The sequence below is a fragment of the Erpetoichthys calabaricus genome, chromosome 11 (genome assembly GCF_900747795.2).
Source record: "Erpetoichthys calabaricus chromosome 11, fErpCal1.3, whole genome shotgun sequence".
In the NCBI taxonomy this organism is placed as follows: domain Eukaryota; kingdom Metazoa; phylum Chordata; class Cladistia; order Polypteriformes; family Polypteridae; genus Erpetoichthys; species Erpetoichthys calabaricus.
Window position 1 is genome coordinate 156,029,189 of NC_041404.2, and position 24,398 is coordinate 156,053,586.

The 24,398-nt window shown below is 43.0% G+C and overlaps 1 protein-coding gene across 1 annotated transcript in view; it reads right to left on the reverse strand.

Annotated features, from left to right (window-relative positions):
• The window catches only part of arpc1b (actin related protein 2/3 complex, subunit 1B), a 41,233-nt gene extending 18,885 nt beyond the window's left edge, over positions 1–22,348 (reverse strand). The window contains exons 1-3 of the mRNA XM_028814391.2: positions 22,162–22,348; positions 21,080–21,154; positions 1,239–1,343 (exon numbers count right to left, since the gene is read on the reverse strand). Coding sequence (XP_028670224.1) covers positions 1,239–1,343; positions 21,080–21,143 — 169 coding nt within the window. The 5' untranslated portion in view covers positions 21,144–21,154; positions 22,162–22,348. The remainder of the gene's footprint in view (positions 1–1,238; positions 1,344–21,079; positions 21,155–22,161) is intronic.
• Positions 22,349–24,398: the final 2,050 nt, after the last annotated feature.

Below are 24,398 nucleotides of genomic sequence, written 5' to 3' on the forward strand. Positions count from 1 at the left end.
GTAGGGGTGGGCCTGTATGTGTCAAAATTAAATCCACTGTGATTCAAAGTTGTATAACAAGAAAATCTGAAATCTTCCAAGAAGGTGAGTACTTTTTAGAGGATCAGCATAAACCAGATTTGACAAGATAATAATTTGAAAAGTTTGGCTTCTCATAAGGGGCACAGCGTCTGCCACTGCTGTGCAAAATGCAGAATGTCTTTGACATGTAGAAATATCTTTTTATAACAAACACTCCGTGTATTATGACAAGATTGAATGCTAAATAAAAAGGTCTATTATAGATAGATAGATAGATAGATAGATAGATAGATAGATAGATAGATAGATAGATAGATAGATAGATAGATAGATAGATAGATAGATAGATAGATAGATAGATAGATAGATAGATAGATAGATAGATAGATAGATAGATAGATAGATAGATAGATACTTTATTAATCCCGATGGGAAATTCAGATGTGTCCTCCAGGGCTGGGTGGCATGGTACTGCTTTATGGAGATCATTACGTGTGGGGAGTCTGCACTTTCTGCGTGTGCCTTTCGTCCCACATCCCAAAGGCGTGCATATGAGGCACAAGTGGTGATTCAACATTGACTCCATTGGAGCACGGGAGAGCTAAACAGCAATGGTATCCTCCCCAGGGTGGTTTGTTGCCTTTTGCCAAAGGCCTCCAGAGTAGCCCTTGACCCCTGTAATCCTTAACTGAATTAAGTGAGCTTGAGAATGTGACATTATGTTATGTTCTAAAGGCCTCATCTGAATTTAGATCAGGCTAACTACAGCTTATGACCGATATACAAGGAAACGTAACTAAAATCATAATAATTAAAATTAAGATGGCCCCCTAGCAAGCACAGCAGGATCACATGAGTGGGCAATGGAATGAAGTGAGTTAGTTCAGGACTTGGGGGGGAGAGAGTGCATTGGGTATACATGCAGCCCCCACCACCCGTTGGGACACATTCTGAAATCAGCCGCAACGCATGCAATCAATCAGGCCTTCAATTATTTTTAGCCTGCAGCCAGAAGAGTTTTAAATCTTCTAAGTCCCATGGGGTTTTTCCTTTATAACACACATTCCCTACTTTTTTTTTTCCCTTCTGTTTCTCATGTGAAAAGGCAAAAGAAAAATTAATATACAGGGACAAAAACAAAAACGGCCCTGTTCTTCTGTCTTCTTCAATTATTACTGCAAAAAATATTTTGTAGAGTTAATCAAATGTTCGCTCACCTGTCACCTGACCGTTGTGCTCTTTCAGCTCATGGATCTTTGTCCACTTGTTTCCTTCCTTCTTGTAGATATGGACATCATGAGCATTTGGACACAAGGCAATTTCTAAAAGAGAAGGTGAGAAAGTCAAGGCTTCTGCCTACAAACCCGCACTAGAGGTGAGCCGCTTTCATTTACAAGTGCTGGTCATAAAATTAGAATATCATGACAAAGTTGATTTATTTCAGTAATTCCATTCAAAAAGTGAAACTTGTATATTAGATTCATTCATTACACACAGACTGATGTATTTCAAATGTTTATTTCTTTTAATTTTGATGATTATAACTGACAACTAATGAAAGTCCCAAATTCAGTATCTCGGAAAATTAGAATATTGTGAAAAGGTTCAATATTGAAGACACCTGGTGCCACACTCTAATCAGCTAATTAACTCAAAAGCCTTTAAATGGTCTCTCAGTCGAGTTCTGTAGGCTACACAATCATGGGGAAGACTGCTGACTTGACAGTTGTCCAAAAGACGACCATTGAGACCATGCACAAGGAGGGCAAGACACAAAAGGTCATTGCTGAAGAGGCTGGCTGTTCACAGAACTCTGTGTCCAAGCACATTAATAGAGAGGCGAAGGGAAGGACAAGATGTGGTAGAAAAAAGTGGACAAGCAATAGGGATAACCGCACCCTGGAGAAGATTGTGAAACAAAACCCATTCAAAAATGTGGGGGAGATTCACAAAGAGTGGACTGCAGCTGGAGTCAGTGCTTCAAGAACCACCACACACAGACGTATGCAAGACATGGGTTTCCGCTGTCGCATTCCTTGTGTCAAGCCACTCTTGAACAAGAGACAGCATCAGAAGCGTCTCACCTGGGCTAAAGACAAAAAGGACTGGACTGCTGCTGAGTGGTCCAAAGTTATGTTCTCTGATGAAAGTAAATTTTGCATTTCCTTTGGAAATCAAGGTCCCAGAGTCTGGAGGAAGAGAGGAGAGGCACAGAATCCACGTTGCGTGAGGTCCAGTGTAAAGTTTCCACAGTCAGTGATCGTTTGGGGTGCCATGTCATCTGCTGGTGTTGGTCCATTGTGTTTTCTGAGGTCCAAGGTCAACGCAGCCGTCTACCAGGAAGTTTTAGAGCACTTCATGCTTCCTGCTGCTGACTAACTTTATGGAGATGCAGATTTCATTTTCCAACAGGACCTGGCACCTGCACACAGTGCCAAAGCTACCAGTATCTGGTTTAAGGACCATGGTATCCCTGTTCTTGATTGGCCAGCAAACTCGCCTGACGTTAACCCCATAGAAAATCTATGGGGTATTGTGAAGAGGAAGATGCAATACACCAGACCCAACAATTCAGAAGAGCTGAAGGCCACTATCAGAGCAACATGTGCTCTCATAACACCTGAGCAGTGCCACAGACTGATCGACTCCATGCCACGCCGCATTGCTGCAGTAATCCAGGCCAAAGGAGCCCCAACTAAATATTGAGTGCTGTACATGCTCATACTTTTCATGTTCATACCTTTTCAGTTGGCCAACATTTCTAAAAATCCTTTTTTTGCATTGGTCTTAATTGATATTCTAATTTTCCGAGATACTGAATTTGGGACTTTCATTAGTTGTCAGTTATAATCATCAACATTAAAAGAAATAAACATTTGAAATACATCAGTCTGTGTGTAATGAATGAATCTAATATACAAGTTTCACTTTTTGAATGGAATTACTGAACTAAATCAACTTTGTCATGATATTCTAATTTTATGACCAGCACCTGTACTCTGGTAGTTGTATCCTGTTTTCTCTTTTTTCTTGTACTCGATTGAGGAATGCCAGAATATTCTTTACTGATTGTTGATCATTCAACATTTACTGCATGCAGAGACCAGACTCACTTTTCACTCCTACTGTCCACCCCATACTGTTGTTTTTCTGCCCCATATGCTGTACCTGTGCCACCTCTGCTAGCCATTATGGGGATGCTCCCTGCTGATAAATCCACAATTAATGAGGCTTGCGTAACCATTATTGAGGCCAATAAGTTAAGAAATGTAACTGGAAGTGTGAAACAGAAGTCATCCATCACAAAACCCCATTTACAAATATCAAGTGTGTGGGCACATGAACAAGGGACAGTGGGCATAGCCCTTTAATGAAACTTGGCATGCATGGGTGTAGAGTGTGAACAGGCTTCTTGATCACTCATGAGTAAAAAAACAAATATTCTGCCTCTTAACATTACGCACCTAGAGACATAATATTTACACAATTGGTACCACTACAGGGATGGGGTGGAGGTCACACTGGTCACTTGAAAAAGGTGCCCATATTCAGTATTGCTTAGCTCCTTTATGCACACTTCCAGCCTGCTGCATGTATTCTAAGAGCACATTGGCAAAAATGTCTAACCAATTATAGTCTTATCTAAAAATAAGGAGTGTGACATACTGCAAATGTCACAATCTGTCTGAATTTAACTAGGCACACATTTTTTTGGTGAGAAACAAGAAAATCCTTGAATCATAAGAAAATAAGAAATCTGACAAACAAGAGAAAACGATTCAGCCCTTCAAGCTTGTTTGGTTAGCTAACGGCTAAGCAGTCCTAATATTTTATTCAGATACTTCTTAAAGATTGTCCAGGTTTCTGCTTCAACTCCATGTCTTGGTTGTCTCTTCCAAATTCCCTCAACTCTTTGAGGAAACAAGTGCTTCCTGGATTCTGTCTTAAATGCATTTTCATTTAATTCTCACCGATGTCCTTAAGCTGAAAGAACTCTGCCAGATCTACTTTATCAATACCTTTGCGGATTTTGAAGACCTGGATTAGGTCCACACGCAGTCTCCTCTGCTTGAGAATAAACTGGTTTAAATTCTCCGAGTCTGACATGTCCTTAAGTCCTGGGAAGCCCCTGGTTGCTCTCCTCTGCACAGCTTCAAGTGCTGCTATGTCTGGAGCAACATTTATATACAGGCAGTCCCCGGGTTATGTATGAGATAGGGACTGTAGGTTTGTACTTAAGTTGAATTTGTATGTAAGTCGAAACAGGTACATTATTTTAATAAATGCTATTGATTGCCAATGAATGATGGAGTATCACCTCTCACTGACCTTTTTATTATTTGTACTTTATTTTTAATGGTGATGGTTTTTCTCTTCTTTACTGTATCACCAGCACTTGCATCAGATTTGTGTTTCAGAGACATTCTTGAAGGGTGAAGACAATGAGCTGTTCTGCACAGCACTGTACACGCTATCACAGCAGGCTGGCATCCCTCGTCAGCACGTCTGGTGTACTGACAAGAGACATCTTGCTGCAATGTACGTAACACTACAAGCAGGCTCGCTATTGAGAATGAATGGGAGTAGCGAGGGGCAGCTCACCACACAGTCACCTCCACTACAGTATGCAGCCTGCAGCGTGCGTCCGCCCACCGAGAACAAACACGGTGCGGCCAAAGGTGTGTAATGAATCGCCCACCACCGCCCCCATTCAACAGGCAGCCACCCGAAGCATACTACAATGCTACCCCCGCCGCCCTGTTCACCCTCAATGGCCTCCGTTCAGCCACAACCGGGTCACCGCTTGCAGCATTACCAGCCGCCCACCGAAAACGATTCGGGGGGGAGCCGTGTGTAGTGGCTGGGCAGTGAAATGCCCTAAACTGCTCCATCCAGCCTCGTCCAGTCAGGAGCAGTAGCTGTGGCGGCGTAGTGGGCGGACAGCGAACTGCCCCATTAAGCCTCCGTCCTGCACACGAGCGATAGCGGTGGCCCCAGTGACTATGGACCATGGGTCACCACTCGCTTGCCGCTCGAGGGATACAGGGACACTACACTGTGCAAGCAGCAAAATCGCACCCCTCCAGCCACTACTTGCAGCGTCCTCCGGCCAAAGATGACAGAGCGGCAGTTAATGAGGCGCATGCATCACAGCTGCGGCCTCGTTCATAAGTCGTAGGTCGAGTGTCCGTAACCTGGGGACTACCCGTACTTATGTATTTAAAGAGCCTCTGTAAAAAGTCAAACTTCCCGCTGGGGACAAATAAAGTTCTATTTATCTATCTATTATATACTTCCTTTCATATTTACCTACCTATTTATTATATAGTTCCTTTCATATCTATCTATCTATCTTGTAGTGTGCCATTTTGATAAATTACTTGGGGGCCTTCAAGTTGGGCTAAAGTCTTATAGTGTGCACTTCCCTTTAGTGTGTGTTCATTCATCTTATATTTCCTAGAACAGTTGCATTTCTCTGTCCTAATTCTGCCGTTACTTGCAGGCCCACCCAGAGGCCTGTTAATTCCTAGAGTCCCATTATGTTGATCTTTATTTTAATGAAAACTCTGCACAGGTTTTGTCTCTTTCTGATGCCTACTGGATACAAGAAACACTCAACATGGCTGACTGATGTGGCAGAGACAAAAAAATAAAAATTAATCTTTTTGATTATGCACGACATTCCTCATTTGATTAACATACAGCAGATATCAGAACCTGAAAGAGCTTACTTACTTAAGCTGGTATCATTTCCTGTAGTTCATTTTCATTTAGTTAGTGTGACAAATCAACTCAAATATGAACAGAAAAATCATGTCTGGTCTAAAATATAAAGAGTCTGTAAATATTTTAAGTCTACCTCAAGCTTGTCTGATTTTCCTGAAGTTAAAAGCCATGTAGTCACTTTGCTTGAAAACCAGAATGAACCAGTAGATGGTGGGATTTGATTGATATTTTTTGAATCCTGACATCTGGCTGTTCTTGAGGCTGTCATTCTTTCTCCCCAGGAGCATCGGTTACCTCTGGTGTGTCAAACAATTCATTTTCTTTGTACACTCATCTCATGTTGTGTGTCACACACGTGTGCATGGGAGGCAGCTAAAGGGCTTGAGTGACGGCAGTTCTGAGACAGGCCGGGAGGTGGCAGGGTGCACTGACTCTTTTTCTCTCTTGCCTGCAGACCATTCCCGGGAGATTCCACCTGGCTCTCGTGACATCATTTCCGGGGCCGAGCCAATGGAAGGAGACCTTACTGGCTCCGGCCCCTCTGACGTCACCTCCGGCATCGAACCAATGGAGAATGAACACGACCCTGATCCTTATGACCTCACTTCCTGTCTTCCCCTTTAAAACCCTGCCCTTTTTCCCAATGCCTCAGTCTTGTCTTGGACTCCATTGTATGCACATCAGTGCTGTTTATTTGATAAAAACGACTTTGCAGCCAGGATACCAGATTATACGGGTGGCTGGCCCAAACCTTTATCTGAGTATGTCTCATTTGTGTGACATTGGCGTAGTCGGCAGGATCCAATGTCACACAAATGAGACATACTCAGATAAGGGTTTGGGCCAGCCACCCGTATAATCTGGTATCCTGGCTGCAAAGTCGTTTTTATCAAATAAACAGTACTGATGTGCATACAATGGAGTCCAAGACAAGACTGAGGCATTGGAGAAAAGGGCAGAGTTTTAAAGGGGAAGACAGGAAGTGAGGTCATAAGGATCAGGGTCGTGTTCATTCTCCATTGGTTCGATGCCGGAGGTGACGTCAGAGGGGCCGGAGCCAGTAAGGTCTCCTTCCATTGGCTCGGTCCCGGAAATGATGTCACGAGAGCCAGGTGGAATCTCCCGGGAATGGTCTGCAGGCAAGAGAGAAAGAGAGTCAGTGCACCCTGCCACCTCCCGGCCTGTCTCAGAACTGCCGTCACTCAAGCCCTTTAGCTGCCTCCCATGCGCATGTGTGTGACATGTGAAAGAATGACTTTCTGAAAGACTCCTCATGTATTATATATTTTCAGTACTAGAATAATTGCTGTACAGTGCCTTTCACAGTAACAGCCTCCAGAACATTTAGTACAATTCAGTGAATGTCTTTCAGGCTGATGTTGTATTTCACTCTTGCCTGCTCTGTAAAATGCCTTATGATGCTTTTTGCCAAGGCGCTATATAAAATAGACAGAGCTGAACAATTAACAATGTACAAAATTCAGAATGCCATCCTTTTCCTCTGGATAATACTTTTGGGGGTGGTGTCTGAGGAACAGGGGAACAATGTCATGTATGATTAAAGCTGCTATTCAGTGAAGGAAATCCTTGGATGTATATGGAAGCTTTTTTAATGCCCACTTCCTTATGTTAACATGCCGCACTTTCTGGGGGGTTGGGGGTCTGAATCCCATTCTAGTCATTTTTTGTGCCGTTTCTCAGGTTCTCCCTGCAGGTGCATGGATTTTATTGTGGATACTCTGGACTCCCCCCATATTCCAAGGACGACCAAGTGTGGTTAACCGATGGCTCTAAATTGGCCCCACGTGTGTGTGGATGACGTGAAGGTAAGTGTCTTCAAGTGGATTAAGCTGGTGTGAAACTGGGAGGAGTGCTGGGTAAATTTTACCAACATGGTTTTTAACGACAGGCTCAGTACAGCATTAAAAATAAATGAAATGTGTGTATGTGTGTATGGGTGGTTAACATTCTTACCTCACTGTTCCAGAGCCCTGGGTTCAAATGCCAACCTGGTCATTATCTGTCATGTTCAAATATTCCCCCTGTGTCTTTTTTCCTGGTACACATCACAAAAATATGTTTGGCAAGCTACATTGGAACCATGTGAGAATCTGTGAGCATGAGTACGAACTGTGATGGACTGGTGCCATGTCCACGAGTGGCTTCTGCTTTGTTACCTGATGATGCCATGGTGGGCTTTAACCTCTGAACTGAACAAAGTAGGTATGTCTGAATGAATGTGTAGCTCTATTTATACAGTGCATCCAGAAAGTATTCACAGCGCATCACTTTTTCCACATTTTGTTATGTTACAGCCTTATTCCAAAATGGATTAAATTCATTTTTTCCTCAGAATTCTACACACAACACCCCATAATGACAACGTGAAAAAAGTTTACTTGAGGTTTTTGCAAATTTATTAAAAATAAAAAAACTGAGATATCCCATGTACATAAGTATTCACAGCCTTTGCTCAATACTTTGTCGATGCACCTTTGGCAGCAATTACAGCCTCAAGTCTTTTTGAATATGATGCCACAAGCTTGGCACACCTATCCTTGGCCAGTTTTGCCCATTCCTCTTTGCAGCACCTCTCAAGCTCCATCAGGTTGGATGGGAAGTGTCGGTGCACAGCCATTTTAAGATCTCTCCAGAGATGTTCAATGAGATTCAAGTCTGGGCTCTGGCTGGGCCACTCAAGGATATTCACAGAGTTGTCCTGAAGCCACTCCTTTGATATCTTGGCTGTGTGCTTAGGGTCGTTGTCCTGCTGAAAGATGAACCGTCGCCCCAGTCTGAGGTCAAGAGCCCTCTGGAGCAGGTTTTCATCCAGGATGTCTCTGTACATTGCTGCAGTCATCTTTCCCTTTATCCTGACTAGTCTCCCAGTCCCTGCCGCTGAAAACATCCCCACAGCATGATGCTGCCACCACCATGCTTCTCTGTAGGGATGGTATTGGCCTGGTGATGAGCAGTGCCTGGTTTCCTCCAAACGTGACTCCTGGCATTCACACCAAAGAGTTCAATCTTTGTCTCATCAGACCAGAGAATTTTCTTTCTCATGGTCTGAGAGTCCTTCAGGTGCCTTTTGGCAAACTCCAGGCGGGCTGCCATGTGCCTTTTACTAAGGAGTGGCTTCCGTCTGGCCACTCGACCATACAGGCCTGATTGGTGGATTGCTGCAGAGATGGTTGTCCTTCTGGAAGGTTCTCCTCTGGAGCTCTGACAGAGTGACCATCGGGTTCTTGGTCACCTCCCTGACTAAGGCCCTTCCCCCCCGATCGCTCAGTTTAGATGGCCGGCCAGCTCTAGGAAGAGTCCTGGTGGTTTCGAACTTCTTCCACTTACAGATGATGGAGGCCACAGTACTCATTGGGACCTTCAAAGCAGCAGAAATTTTTCTGTAACCTTCCCCAGATTTGTGCCTCAAGACAATCCTGTCTCGGAGGTCTACAGACAATTCCTTTGACTTCATGCTTGGTTTGTGCTCTGACATGAACTGTCAACTGTGGGACCTTATATAGACAGGTGTGTGCCTTTCCAAATCATGTCCAACCAACTGAATTTACCACAAGGTGGACTCCAATGAAGCTGCAAAAACATCTCAAGGATGATCAGGGGAAACAGGATGCACCTGAGCTCAATTTTGAGCTTCACGGCAAAGGCTGTGAATACTTATGTACATGTGCTTTCTCAGTTTTTTTATTTTTAATAAATTTGCAAAAACCTCAAGTAAGCTTTTTTTCACGTTGTCATTATGGGGTGTTGTGTGTAGAATTCGGAGGGAAAAAAATGAATTTAATCCATTTTGGAATAAGGCTGTAACATAACAAAATGTGGAAAAAGTGATGCACTGTGAATACTTTCCGGATGCACTGTGATTTCTATCTACTGTACATGGGTTCACATCCCGAGTCCTCCCTGCAAAGACATTGCACGTTCTCCCTGTGTCCTTGTGGGTTTTCTCCAGTGTCCTCCCAGAGTCCTAAGATAATGCAGGTTAGGAGGTCTGGTAATGCTAAACTGGCACCTGCATGTGCACTCTGTGATTGGCTTTCATGGTGTCCAGCCTGGTGCTTTCTGGGATTTGCTCCAGTTTTGTGGCAGCCCTGCTCTGGACAAATGGATTTGTGAGATGGATGGATGGATGTACTGTATATACTGCTAGACATCTGTGTTCAGTTTTGAGTTTTTATTTGCACTTCACTGTAATAGTGCATCGCACTCTGGGCTTATAAGACCACCACTGGATTGAATTGAAAGGAAATGCACATTTTGTTTTAAATACATTTGCCATCTTTCAAGTTCCTGAGTAATTTAAGATCTCAGTTGGAATGTTGCATCTATTATGCCAGTTTTACAATGACATTCTCAAATCTGCTTAATCCAGTTCAGACAGGAGGGCTGTGTGGAGCCTTTCTGGGCGGCACAGGGTGCAAGGCATGGCACCAGTCCATTTCAAGGCCCCACTTATCCACACACATGGGGATTTGCCAATTATACCTGACACACACAGCTTTGGGGATGTAGCAGGAAAAAACCCAAACAGACATGAGGGGAACTTGCAAACTCTACACGGACAATGAGCAGGCAAAGGATTTGAACGCAGGAGACTGGTGTCACCATGCCACACTAAGTCGGTTTAACGGCCATATTTCTGGCACCTCTTCTTCCATTACAGGTTTTTTCCCCGGTAGCTTTGGGTTTAAAGCAGGAACTCACTCAGCATTTCTTTAATATCCATATTTATAAATGAAATATACAAATGTTCTTTATGTTTCAACTTCACTTTACTTTATGTTTGAATCTCCACTTTGCTAAGTGTGCTGCTTTGCCTTCCTTTTTTGTCTTTTACAAGCACACCCTGTTTGTGGGTTAACTGAAGCGCGATTTTTCTTTTTTTTTTCTTGGTTTTTCTTTTCTGCGCTGTGGTTAAGTTGAGTCATATCCCTTCTGTCTACACAGCACCATTCATGGTAACACAGGAAAACCTGACTGAAGCAAATGACTTGATGAAAGCAGCATGCATGTTTTTTAATGCAACGGGCACCACAAATAAACTCTGCGGCATTAGCAGGACGTCTAGCCATTCATTTTTATGAAACTGCTGTTTCAGCATAGAAACCGATTCTGGACAGAACAGATGCTCCCATTGAAAGAAAAAAGGATCTTCACACTCCCCATTTAAAGAAGTCATTTTGCATGTTATTTCCTTTTGAGAACCAGATGAAGTCAAATAGGGAGGCTGCCAGCAGAGTTTGTTCATTTCCTAAATTTCAATGAATCAGTTCGCTCAGTCACTGAACAGTGTGGGATATGTTCATGGGAGATGATGGCCAGAAAACGTAAAGAAAAGTCTTGCACCATGCAGTTAATGGTGTTATTAAAAATAAGTGCTGACCACTTCAAGTTGTGCCCCCCACTGGTTGAACTACTTATCTGTTTTGATTTAGGCAGGGGGGTCATGGGGATGTAATAATAATACAGTAATCCCTTGCTACTTCGCGGTTCACTTTTCGCGGATTCACGACTTCGCGGATTTTATATGTAAGCATATCTAAATATACAACGCAGATTTTTCGCTGCTTCGTGGGTTTCTGCGGACAATGGTACTTGCTTCCTCAGTTGGTTTGCCCAGTTGATTTCATACAAGAGATGCTATTGGCAGATGGCTGAGAAGCTACCCAATCAGAGCACGCAGTTAAGTTCCTGTGTGCTGCTGATTGGCTCAGCGACGGAGCGCTGCATTAACCAGGAAGTCTCATCTCACTCATTCAGCATTAACGTGCTCCTGCTACTGCATTCAGGGGATCATCACCTTCATCGTCATCATTTTTACTGCGCAGCATATTCATCACCATCATCACGTCATATATAGCTACGTGTACTTCGCTATACAGTAAGTGTAAACTGTTTTTTTTTTTTTTTACCTGCATTTTTTATTACTCTTTAATTTAATATTTTTTGCTGCTGGAATATGTGAATTTCCCCCTGGGATTAATAAAGTATCTATCTATCTATCTAAACTTATCTACCGATTTCATATTGCTTAGCAGTTGTCCCTGTTATTAATAGAGTAAAGGGTGGGTTGTAAACAATACAGGGAGGGTTTAAAAACGTCCAAACACACGTTAAATAATTAAATAAATATGGTGTCCCTACCGACACGCTGGAGGGACTATGTCTCTCGACTGGCCTGGGAACGCCTTGGGACTCTCCCGGAAGTGGCCGGGGAGAGGGAAGTCTGGGCATCTCTGCTCAAGCTGCTGCCCCCGCGACCCTACCTCGGATAAGCGGGAGACAATGGATGGATGGATGGATGGTGTCCCTACTTCGCGGAAATTCAGTTATCGCAGTCGGCCTTGGAACCTATCTCCCGCGATAAGTGAGGGATTACTGTAATAATAATTCTTTGCATTTCTATAGCGCTTTTCTCACTACTCAAAGCACTCAGCAATTGCAGGTTAAGGGCCTTGCTCAAGGGCCCAACAGAGCAGAGTCCCTATTGTTATACTACATGTTTTTTTATTTAAGTTTAATGTCACTGTTCTGTGTGCCCACTGTTATGGATTCATTCATACAGGCAGACCAAATATGGTACACAGGCACAGTATCAGCATTTAGAATTGCCGAGCCAAGCACAGGACAAGAGAGACACAGACAACTGAAGAACTGAATGGTCAGCCTAAAGACAGACCAGTAGATTTCTGTCTTCTGTCAGCAAAAACCTCTTTCCTTGTTGGGAGAATGGGAACTGTATGTGGGCATTGTGCTATTCCTGAATGTTTGACGGTGGGGTTTGAATACTTTCCTGCCCTTGTTTGGATCTGGAGCCAAGAGCCTGCACATGGAGGAACGGTATATAAGAATGAACATCTACGGCCAACACTTTGAAGCTTCCGGGCGGAAGAGTATGTCTTCCGTCCAAGGCCGGGCAGAAGATTCTGTTTTCTGTCCGGCTAAAATCCTTTCAGCGTGGCGACGACAGATGACGGACTGCACAGATCAAGTCTCCCGCATGCTTGATATGTCTGTCATAAGCTTCCCGTTTGTAATACCACGTGAAACCGTCAGTAAAGAGCTAAATTATCCTTTTGTTCTCGTGTAATCTTTTAACCGTCATATTGCATGGGGTGGGAGGTATAATACCTTTTATTTAAATTCAGGTTATTTAAACGCCGCAATTAAAAAGAACACACTTCCAGAGAGCTAATACCTCTCTTCAGGAAACACCTATTGGCATTTATGGGATTCGAACTGGCAACCTTCCGATTGCCAGTGCAGATCCCTAGCCTCGGAGCCACCATTCCGCCTAAGGTAAAGCGCATGTCAGCCATAATAAACATAAAGAAGGAACCAGACCGTCAATCAGTAGTTTGATATGCCTACACAATGCCAAAGCTTACAATGGCAGTGGTGTAGTGCCAGCCAAACCGGAACTTAAACCAAAAGGCTACTGACTTTGAGCAGGTCACTTCATTCAGAGCTCTGGACTTGGAAGTCACATAAACAGTCACTGTGCAAATTATTAGAAATGGCTGTGCATCTGCCAATTATCCAATCAGCCAATCATGTGGCAGCAGTGCACTGCATAAAGTCCTGCAAATACAGGTCAGGAGCTTCAGTTGATGTTCTCATCAAAAACCAGAATGGGGAAAAAAATGTCATCTCAGTGATTTGGACAGTGTCATGAATGTTGGTATCAGATGGGCTGGTTAGAATATTTCTACAGCTGCTGATCTCCTAGAATTTTTCTGCACAACAGTCTCTACAGTTTACTTGGAATGGTGTGAAAAACTAAAAATCATCAAGTGAACATCAGTCAACACCTCGTTGATGAGAGAGGTCAGAGGAAAATGGCCAGACTGATTTGAGCTGAGAGAAAGACTACAAGTAACTCATCTCAGAATGCAGAACACGTCAAACCTTGAGGCAGATGGGCTACAATAACAGCAGAAGACCGTGTTGGGTTCCACTCCTGTCAGCCATGATCCAAAAGCTGAAGCTACAGTGGGCAAAAGCTCGCCAAAACTGGAGAAGTGAAGATTTTGAAAAACGTAGACGGGTCTGATGAGTCTTGAGTTCAGTCCAGGCTGCTGGTGGTGGTGGTGCAATGGTGTGGAGAATGTTTTTTTTTTTTGGTACACGTTGGGCCTGTTAATAGCAATTAATAATCGTATGAATGCCATGGCCTATCTGAGTAATGTTGCTGACGATGTGAATCCCTTCATGGCCACAATTTACCCATCTTCTAATAGCTACTCCCATCGTAATAATGCACCATGTCACAAAGCGCAAGTCGCCTCAAAATGGTTTCATGAACATGACAATGAGCTCAGTGTCCTTCAATGGCATCAGATATGAATCCAGTAGAGCACCTTTGAGATGTGGTAGAGCAGGAGATTCACAGCATGAATGTGCATCTAACAAATCTACACAAATTGGGTGATGCAATCATGTCAAAGTGGACCAAAACCTCAAAAGAATGCTTCCAACATCTTGTGGAATGTGTGCCATGAAGAGCCGAGGCGGTTCTGAGAGTAGAAGGAGGCCCTTCCCAGTGTCAGTGTGCCTATCAGTGTGCTCAGTGAGTTTACAATAATGATAATACACTGTAGACTGTAATGTGTGAAAAGTTCAAAGATCTTCCCGTGTCCAAGTGAGTTTCTTTCCCACACCCCAAAGACATGCAGATTAGTTTGACTGGTGATTCTAAACTGGCCCACAGTGAGTGGATTTGGCAATGGATTGGTGCCACATCCAGGACTGCCTGCTGTCCTTGTGCCTGAAATCGCTAAGAGAGGATTCATCCGTCCATGATGCTGAATTAGATTAACCAAGTATGAAAATGAATGAATGAAGGAATAAGAACGAAACTAGTGACTTCTACACTGGAGACACGGTAAATGCTGCGTGGGACTCGGCAGGCAGCACAGTGCAGCCTCAGTCCTACCCTAGCAGCTCTCTTTCTAGTGAATCTGTGGAAGAAAATGTCTCTGATCTGCTTGTATTTGACATCCAATAGGATTAAACGCGGCCATTAAATGATACGTTTGATCTTTCACGTGGCTCGTGGGTACAGAGTCCTGCATGATTTATGAGGTACGAAAACTGGTTTGGCCCGGCACTTTTCATTTTTGACTTTGAAGACTCGTCACACCCAATTAGGATAACATGTAAAAAGCTGTGGTGATAAACTTGAATTGGCCTGTTATGCGCTTACAATGTTAGAAGAATAACAATAATAATAATAAAAAAAACAAATACACCAATAAATTTCAGAATACCCAAACACAAACAGGAACGACATCACTAGGCATATAAATCATATAAAATTGTTATTAGCTAAATGGATTCAATCTGAGAAATGTTGGAATTTGTGTTCATTTTATGCATAAAATAAAATGTTGCGTATCCATATTACTAACCGAAGGTTGTAAACCGGATATGGACGCAGGGCGCTGGGCGCATCGAGGCGCACGCGCACTGCAACGAGCCCGCCACAGAGAAAACAAAAATGAGAGGATTCAGCACATATGTGAATCACATTACAGTATTACAGTACGGAATCCCCAGACGTCCAAACTACACGGCGTAAACCGGATATGTACGCAGGGCTGAACGTGCTGTGCTCCACTCTGCCAGCAGTCGGTGTCAGCAAAGGCAACTGAATCACGTCTCCACAAAACGAGACCACTTTACTACAGATATGCGTATGTAATTAAATGACAGTTCACCAGACGCACCCACCCTCCATGATATGTCATCCATCCAGATATCGGACGGAACAGAAACTGATTGCCATTCTTGGATTTCCGATTCGCTAGCGAATTGCGGGCTTACTTGTAGTGATTTAGAAATGCCCACTGCTGGGACCCTACAAGTTGTTCAAACTCACCGTTAAACAGGTGGAGGAGAATGGCCCCAACAACCTTGTGCTTTAAAGGCCAACATCTGAAACACTAGCAGCCATAAATCCATCAGTGGTTTACAAAATATTGAAATTATCCATCAGATTTTCAGCTTACACATCCTAATATATCCTAACTAGACATTAAGCCCGTTACAATAACGGGCGCTAGAATAGTAGTGCATAACCATTAGTAGGAACAGTCTATATTAAATGGCAAAGGACCGTCTATTTTCTGTTACAGTAATACTGGCTTGTATGATGCTGTAATATGCGTCACTGTATTGTGTGCCTTTAATTTTCTGTCACAGTAATACGTCTCTCCAGCAAGTATTTTAATCTGTGCTGGCGTGCAGCTGATTATTGTATGTATGGCATCTCCCCAGCAACGGATTTTATGTGCACGAAAATAAATCTACTTTTAAAAGTCATCCTATTGTAATATCATGGAAATTTGGATAGTTAGGAAAACACTTTACCGGGCCAAGTTTGTTAATCGCAAATCTGACATCCTCAGAGTGAACAACAAACACTAATCCCACCTCTTTGGGGAAGCTGGTCTCCACGTCTCAGTACCCGATTGGATTTTTCGTGCGTTATGTTTTAGGTCTTACCTCATTTAGCGAAATCCGATTGGATCGGCCGCGCGATATTTTATAGGTCCCGCCCTCTCTGTCTTGTGTGACGCGTCAGGCGGCCTTTGAAGCGTCGCACCGTGCCCCGCGCATGCGCACTTCACCAGAAGACACACACACACGGACACATGGACGCACACAGGGATTTTATTAAAGAGGATGAAGTGGCACATAGGGCTGGAGTCTAAAGACTAAACTTTAGAACCAAACCTGAACGGACTGGGCACACTCACTCACGGCAGGCTAATTTAGAGTCACCATCAAACAATCAGCCCCCTTTTTAGGCAAGGGGAGGAAAAACAGTATTGGGACACACAAATAACATGCAAGACCCACACTGATCAGACCACAACGTCAAAGAAATTGATTTTACAATAAAGTATACTGAATAGCACGGCAGTTAGCACTGCTGCCTTGCTGCAAATCATGGTCTGATGTGGCATTTTGCATGTTCTTCCTGCGTTCATGTAAGTTTTACTATGTACCTATTCTTTTATACTGTATATTAATAGTTCTCCCAATGTAATCGTTAAGTTCATTTTGAAATATCTGTAAAACATATTTTTATTGATTGACTGACTGACTGACTGACTGACTGACTATATTATATATCCTATGAGCCTGTATCATTGATTTTACTGTTTCTGCTGCTGTTTACATCTGAATTTCCCCTTGGGATAATAATAATTTCTATGCAAAGGGAAGAAGGTCCAAGTCTGTAGAGTCCTGGTGCTTCCTGTCTTGCTATATGGTTGCGAGACATGGACGCTATCCAGTGACCTGAGATGAAGACCAGACTCCTTCAGTATCTGTGTCTCTTTGGAGAAGCCTTGGGTACCGTTGGTTTGAGTTTGTGTCCAATGGGCAGTCATGGAGTCCCGAATGAGGCACATTACCTGCATTGTGAGAGAGCGTCAGTTACAGCACTACGGCCATGTGGTGCGATTCCCAGAGGGTGATTTGGCTCACAGGATCCTCATTGTTGATGACCCGAACAGCTGGACCAGGCCAAGGGGTCTCCCACATAACATACGGCAGATAGAGGGTCATTTCTGGAGGGTATGACTGTGGGTTTGACAATCGGGATCCTGAGTTGTTTCATCCTGTGGTGGGTGCGACAATGTGCTGTACCAGTTCATGCTCCCCAACACGACCTGACCTGACTCGATTAATAAAGTTTAACTAATCTAATAACTCCTGTACATTAATAGGGATTCATATTAATTTTAGCTGAGGCAGAGTGGTTAGCATAGCTACATCACAGGTATAGAATGATTTTAAATCCCATCCTGGATACAGTTTGTGTGGATCTGACCATTTCTCCATGTGTCTGTTTGGATTTTTCTCTGCATGCTGGATGTGATTTAGCAGGAGCCAAAATTCATCAGACCGGCCACATGTTCTTTCAGTCTGTCCACTGCAACCACACCTTGATTTTTCACTAATGAATGGAACTCGTTTAGGTCGTCCACTACAATAACATACAATGTGTAACATCTCATTTGGTGCCACTGTTGTTGTCAGTTGAGTGACTGTACCCCATCTTTTATTCTGTACTCAACCACCTCTGTTCGCCTTTACCATCAATTATCTCTTTGTTTGCCAGCAGGACCACCACTGGCTTGAATTTTTTTTTTTTTTGGTTTGGTTTATCTTGGGGTGGCATGGTGGCGCAGTGGTAGGGTTGCTGCCTCGCAGTTTGGAGACCCGGGTTCGCTTCCCGGGTCCTCCCTGCGTGGAGTTTGCATGGTCTCCCCGTGTCTGCGTGGGTTTCAAGACATGCTGGTTAGGCGGACTGGCGATTCTAAATTGGCCATAGTGTGTTCTTGATGTGTGTGTGTGTTTGTGTGTGTCCTGCAGTGGGTTGGCACCCTGCCCAGGATTGGTTCCTGTGTTGGCTGGGATTGGCTCCAGCAGACCCCCGTGACCCTGTGTTCAGATTCAGCGGGTTGGAAAATGGATGGATGGATGGTTTATCTTGTGTGGGACTCATCAATACATTATTGTACATAATGATTGTTTGGTTTATCTTGTGTGGGATTCACTATCGATACATTATTGTGCATAATAAACTCCAGCACCCAATTATGCTGGCACATCAGGTGCCCGCTTCCAAGCTGTATTCAAAGTTGCATGTCCTTTCCCATCCAAACTGCAATCCCCATGCAGTACATTGCTACCTATCAACCTGCGTAGATAACATCATCCACATCTATGATGATATGAGGGGACAGATGTGTGAGGAGATCTGATTGTCCATGTGTTTGTGCGTGTATTGCACAAAAGTGACATTCTCTATAACAGTAACACTGGCTTACTCAGTTAGAATTCCAAGCAGAAGTTGTTAACCTTCTGTCTTTTTATTTCACTCCAGCATAATATTTCTGGGAAAATAATAACCACTGAAACATCTACTCCAGGAAATGTCAGCCTGCCAGCCTGACCAGAGACTTTCTGCCGCAGAAGGAGGCCTCTACACAGTGGAACAAGCGGATTTTTCTTTCTTACTGAATGGCCATGTGTTTTCTACATTATGCGACTGAAATGAAAACCAGTTCCTGTCTGGGGATAAAAGAAGTGCTCTGAGGCACGCTGGCTGGCCAAGTGTTAGACACCTGGTGCCTGCTTCTTCTACACCTTCTTTGGCACAGAAATGTGCACCTCCGTTTGTAGTTTGCATTTTCCCCCATTAGTTGCTCAGCTTATGAAGCACAAACACACTGATGGGAAAGTCGACACTTTCTTGTCATCTACAAACATTATCCACCCTGTACTGATGTTGCTTGATCCAGTTCAGAATCATCAGCTATACAGCAGGGACTAATCTGGAATGAGATGCCAGTCCATCACGGGGCCTAGCCACACACCCGCCAACCTTTATAGAATTTGAAGTGGAGTTTCTTGCATTGTTTTTTCTCAGGGTTAAATCTTGCCGTTCTTAGTGTTTTCGAAACCCGGTCCATGGTAACCATCAAATCCCCCTTGGAAAACAGCCACTGAAATTGATAGCGGTGGGGTTGGATCTTCCTCTTGGTTCGAATCAACACCACGGTGGGGTGGCTGGGGTTCCCCTTGGAGAATTGCAGACAATGTCATAGCAGGACACTTAGCAAAGTGTACAAGACTCATTCCCATTAAATACAACAGTGAGTTACGACCCTGTGGAGCCCAGCTGTGATTTTTAACTTCTACTTCGCATAGCAAACCTGCAAATTAACCATTTTGGTTATATATTTAATATTGCCCAGGGGTAGTACTGTAGTTAGTCCTACTGCCTCATGGTTACAAGGACCCGACTTTGATTGCTACTGCACACTTATTCTCTCTGTGGCTATGTGTGTTTTTCCAGATTTGTTTCTTTTTTCTTGGCATATCCCAAAGACTTGCTCAGTTGGGTTATTGCCTGTAATGTGTGTGTGTGTGTGTGTGTGTGTGTGTAAGTGGGCTACTGTCTGCACAGTGGACCAGGCATCCGGGATGAGCTACAGCTGCATTCAGTCTTGTAATGAGCTTTAAAAATAAATGGTTAGAATATTTTCAATCTAAAGTTTATTGAATATTATTTTAATTTTTCACCAATTGGAAAAATAAAAATGTAACCAATTTTGTCTCAAATTTTGTAAGTCGTTTTGTATAAAGGCCAGAGCCGAGTAAGCACATTTAAAAGGCTAACATTTTAGGCAGGCACTGTGGTGTAGTGGTGTATGTTTTGGATGTCACACCCTGTGGTTGTGGGTTCAAATCCTGCTACTGCCACTGTGTGACCCTGAGCAGGTTACTTCACCTGCCTGAGCTCCAACTGGAAAAACAAAAGAAATGTAACCAAATGCTGGTGCGCTTCATGAATCCAAACATCCACCTTAATAAAAGGATGTCTGTGTGTCCATCTGGTTGCTATGCCTCGGTCATTCCAAAAGATGGGGCATCACAAAACATTTTTTAGTAATAAAATGCATTGCATTTGTCATCCCAACAGATGAAGTGTCACAAACACTAACCCTGCTTTTACGAGTCCCTTACCAAGTGGCTTGTAACAGAGACATATGCATTGTGTTTGTCATGCCAACAGATGGTACATCACAAATATGTGTAGTAATACATTTTATTGTTACAAATGTTTGTGATGCGCCGTCTGTTGGAATGACAAATGTAATTCATTTTATTACTACATGTATTAAGAAATACATTCCATTAGAAAGTGCACTGCAAATGTTAACACTGAAGTCTACATTGATTACTAAAATTTCAACAATTCTTAGATTGGTAAAATATCAAGTCCACCATCATCTGTGTGTCTGTCTGTTTGACTGTCCAGTTGCATTGCCCCTGTCCTTTCAAAAGATGGCACATCAAAAAACATTTTTAGTAATAAAATACATTGCATTTGTTATTCCAACATTAACACTTCTTTATGAATCCCATAACAAATGGCATATCACAGAGACATATGTGTTTGTAATTCCAACAGATGGTGCATTGCAAACATGTATTGTAAAACTTTTTTTGCTGCAGATGTTTGTGATATGCCACCTGTTGGAACAACAAATGAAATTCATTTTATTACTACATGCATTACAAATACATCCCTTTAGATAGTGTAGGGCAAACAATAACACTGAGGTCTACATGGATTGCTTAGATTTCAACCTGGACAGGTAGCACTGCTAGTGCCTCTCCTAAAAGGTGGTCCCTAATGTGATGTGATTTAGTATGATCAGACTACCCCTAACAAGAAGTGTATTTGAAATGCTGTAAGACACCATGGATAAAATGTAAATATACTCACGAGTTCGATCTTTGTTCCAGGCATGACAGCTAATTGGTTCCAGCTGAAAACTGTGGTAGGACATGGTTCACCAAACTGCAAAGAGATGGAAAAAACGGAGCCATTACCCCGGTGCTCGTCAACAGCTGCTGCGTATTAAATCTTCACATCATTCAGCGGAAAGCAGAAATGAGCAGGAAGCCCACTGCTGTAACTGAACACAGTCGGCGTAAGTTTCATTTCAACACAAGAAATGTATATTTTTGCTTGTGGCATGCAAGGAGAAATGAGATTTATAAAAGGCCCATTTCAAATCAGTTTTAGAGAAGCACTAAAACCATTTTTTTCTGCCCACCACAAGATTAGAGAAGTTGTATATGAAGGACATGGCTTGTTCCGTTTTGCACTGTTCCTTATTTTAGAGTGATGGACTACGCCCCTATTACTACACTGCAGACCACCTTGCAGGCCCGTAATTTGCACTTTTGCTGTCTTGACTTGTTCCTGTTACACAACGGCCATTCAGGCTGCAACAGGAATAATAAAAACACTCAATAAAAAGAAGATGTGCCCATTACCTCCGTGGACTATGATTAATAGTGCATTGCTTTTTCAGTCTATTAGCTAATAATTAGCAGACAAACTTCAACTGTAATGTGAAAGTAACACATTAAACCCCATAAAGTACTTATTTTTAATGTTTTCCCTTTTATCAGGAAATACCTAAACCTAAAAGGGTGGGAACCTATATTTTAAAAATTATTATACTGAACAAATATGGTGCCTTTCACTGTGATATGTATTATAAAAACACAAATTGGTTATTATTCTTATCCACCTGTGAATTTAAATATTTAACTTTAAAATGTGAGGACGAATGAGAGATGATTACAGTTTTATATGAAGGTGCTGGGGGTCTATACAAAGAATCAAGGTAGATCGTCCAGGGACACACGTCCAGAGTGTATTTTAAACACTGTTTTGTCTGTGATTACGATCTTTAGCGAAGACATCAGGCATTTTAATCGCGCACCCCACCCCAACCCCTCTAAAGTGCACATAGCGTTAAGTCGTTTACTGCAAATCCAAATCAAACTTCTTACCTTGTCTGCCAGTGGAGAAATCTGTCGGGGATGAAAATGAAAAGCGGGGTACGCCTCCGTTTATGGACTCTGAGCAGTCAACACAAACGCAGGCTGAACTGCGCGCGGCTGAACTCGACTCGAATGAGTGAAGGAGCGAGCGGTCCGTCTGACGGAGGTTCAGCGGCTACGAGTGTGACGCCTTCCCCTTTCCTGGCAGAGATCGAGACTCGCGCCGAAGCGACTTCCTCAAGTGGGCGGTTCGCGAATTCACTCAGTTGGCCGAAATGGGTCTCTGCAGCCTGGAGCCTCCACACCGGAGCTCTAAGTGGGTGGGGTTGATTCGAAAGGCCGGTCCAGGTAGGTGGAGTTGAGTTCAATGTGTGCCAATAGGAGTAGTCTAACTGCAGACTACGACAGCTCCGCCCACTTGCAATACGGTTAAGATTAGGGTTGCGGGAGGGTTATTTGACTGAAATAACGTAAAACCCTGTCGTGTAAGTTAACTTCATCAACCTGGAGCGCCGTCCTATCCGCTAGGGTGTATTCTTGGGCTGACCAGTTTCAGTAGTGGAGAGGCGTGCGGAAGGGGAGCGGGCGAGTAAGGCAAGGAAAGAAGCCTCTCGACAAAACATGCCGAACTTACCGTCTCTGGGCCAGCAGTGAAATAAGCGGTACATTTTAAACGTTAGAATAGGGCTGCCGAGAAAGGGGCGGTTTAGACGTGGAAGAGCCTCGCTGATATGGAGGACTATTTCGGACAAAATTAAATAAATAAATAAATGCGCAAATAAATTAAAGTTCTGTGAAATGTGAGCATAAATAAATAAATGTATCATGAAATGAAGCCTTAATAAATAAATTTGCCATGAAATGAGGGCATAAATAAATAAATGTGTCACGAAATATGTTTTTTGTTGCTTATTTATTTATTTCATTTTGTCCGTAACATTCCTCCAAACCATCATGAAATACGACTTGAAATAAAACTGTCACTTTCACTCGTCAAAGTTGAGAGGGTGGGCTCTAACACACCCTCTAGTTATTGATTTGTTGAGTGTTACCTTCAGCCTAGAGTAATCGAACTATGAGCCATATGATTCTCAAGGTACCAAAGCGCATGCTTAAAGTTGTGCTTGTGAGTGTCCATGGCGAATATGACTGCTACAAAAAGTTGCCCAGAGTTGCTACGTGAAGCGGCAGTTTTAATTCAGGAAGCTCTAACCTCTTCATCCCCTCAGGAATCAGCACATGAGGTTTCAGCTGTAAGTGCCCCACTTCATAGCCGAAGACCTACCCCCACTTTGTCGAGTACTCACTCTACTCCTGTTCAAGATATACTACTGTATTTTAGGTGGCTGTGCTAATAGCGCTGTAAATTTGCAATAGTTATTTGTCTGCAAAATACAAACCTGCCTACAAGTAAACAGAAAGACCTGACGGTAGCCACATCACAAACGAAATATCAGTTGCTGAATACTGAAGAGCTATTAAATCTAACAGAAATATTTTGTGAATGTCGCACAATAGTTGAGTTGGACCCATCATTTTATAAACATACTCGCCTCTTTATATTCACTTTGTTACACTCAGGTTTCCATCCAAGGAGTTTTTGCGAAAAAATATTTAGCGCTTCAAATTTTTTACCGATATAGCTGATGGAAATGCTAATTATCGATGAAATGTTGTACATGTCGACATAATATTTTTCCGTTTAACTTTAGCGCATAAATTCTATATCGATACTTCAGATGTCGCAAAAACTACATTGGAAACAGTTTTTGTCGGAAAAAGGGCTTTAACGCAAATAAATGTGTCACATTTTCATCACGTGCAATCAAAACGAGAATGGCGGAGCGGTTCTCATGGTCTGATGAAGAGAGTTTTTTTTTTGATTAAACGTCGTTATTTTGTATTAATTCAAATTTCAGTTTTAGTTAAAAACCTTAAGGGAAGCAGGTTAATTCAGTTGTTATCGCACTGTGAAGGGATGTTGAAAGGTAGGCTCACCTGTACAGATCCGATGCTGCAAACACAGCTGCATCATGGGCACTACCAGGAGTGCCAACACAAATGTCTCGTATCATGCACCTGTCATCAACAAGGGCCTGGAGAACAATAGATGGCCACCCTTTGCGATTAATGTAATCGCGGTAGCCTTCCGTCGGGGGAAGAATAGGCACATGCGTGCCATCCAGCGCACCGTAAATCTGTGGCACAAGATGCACCAAGGAATTGCGGTATGCAATTTCATTGGC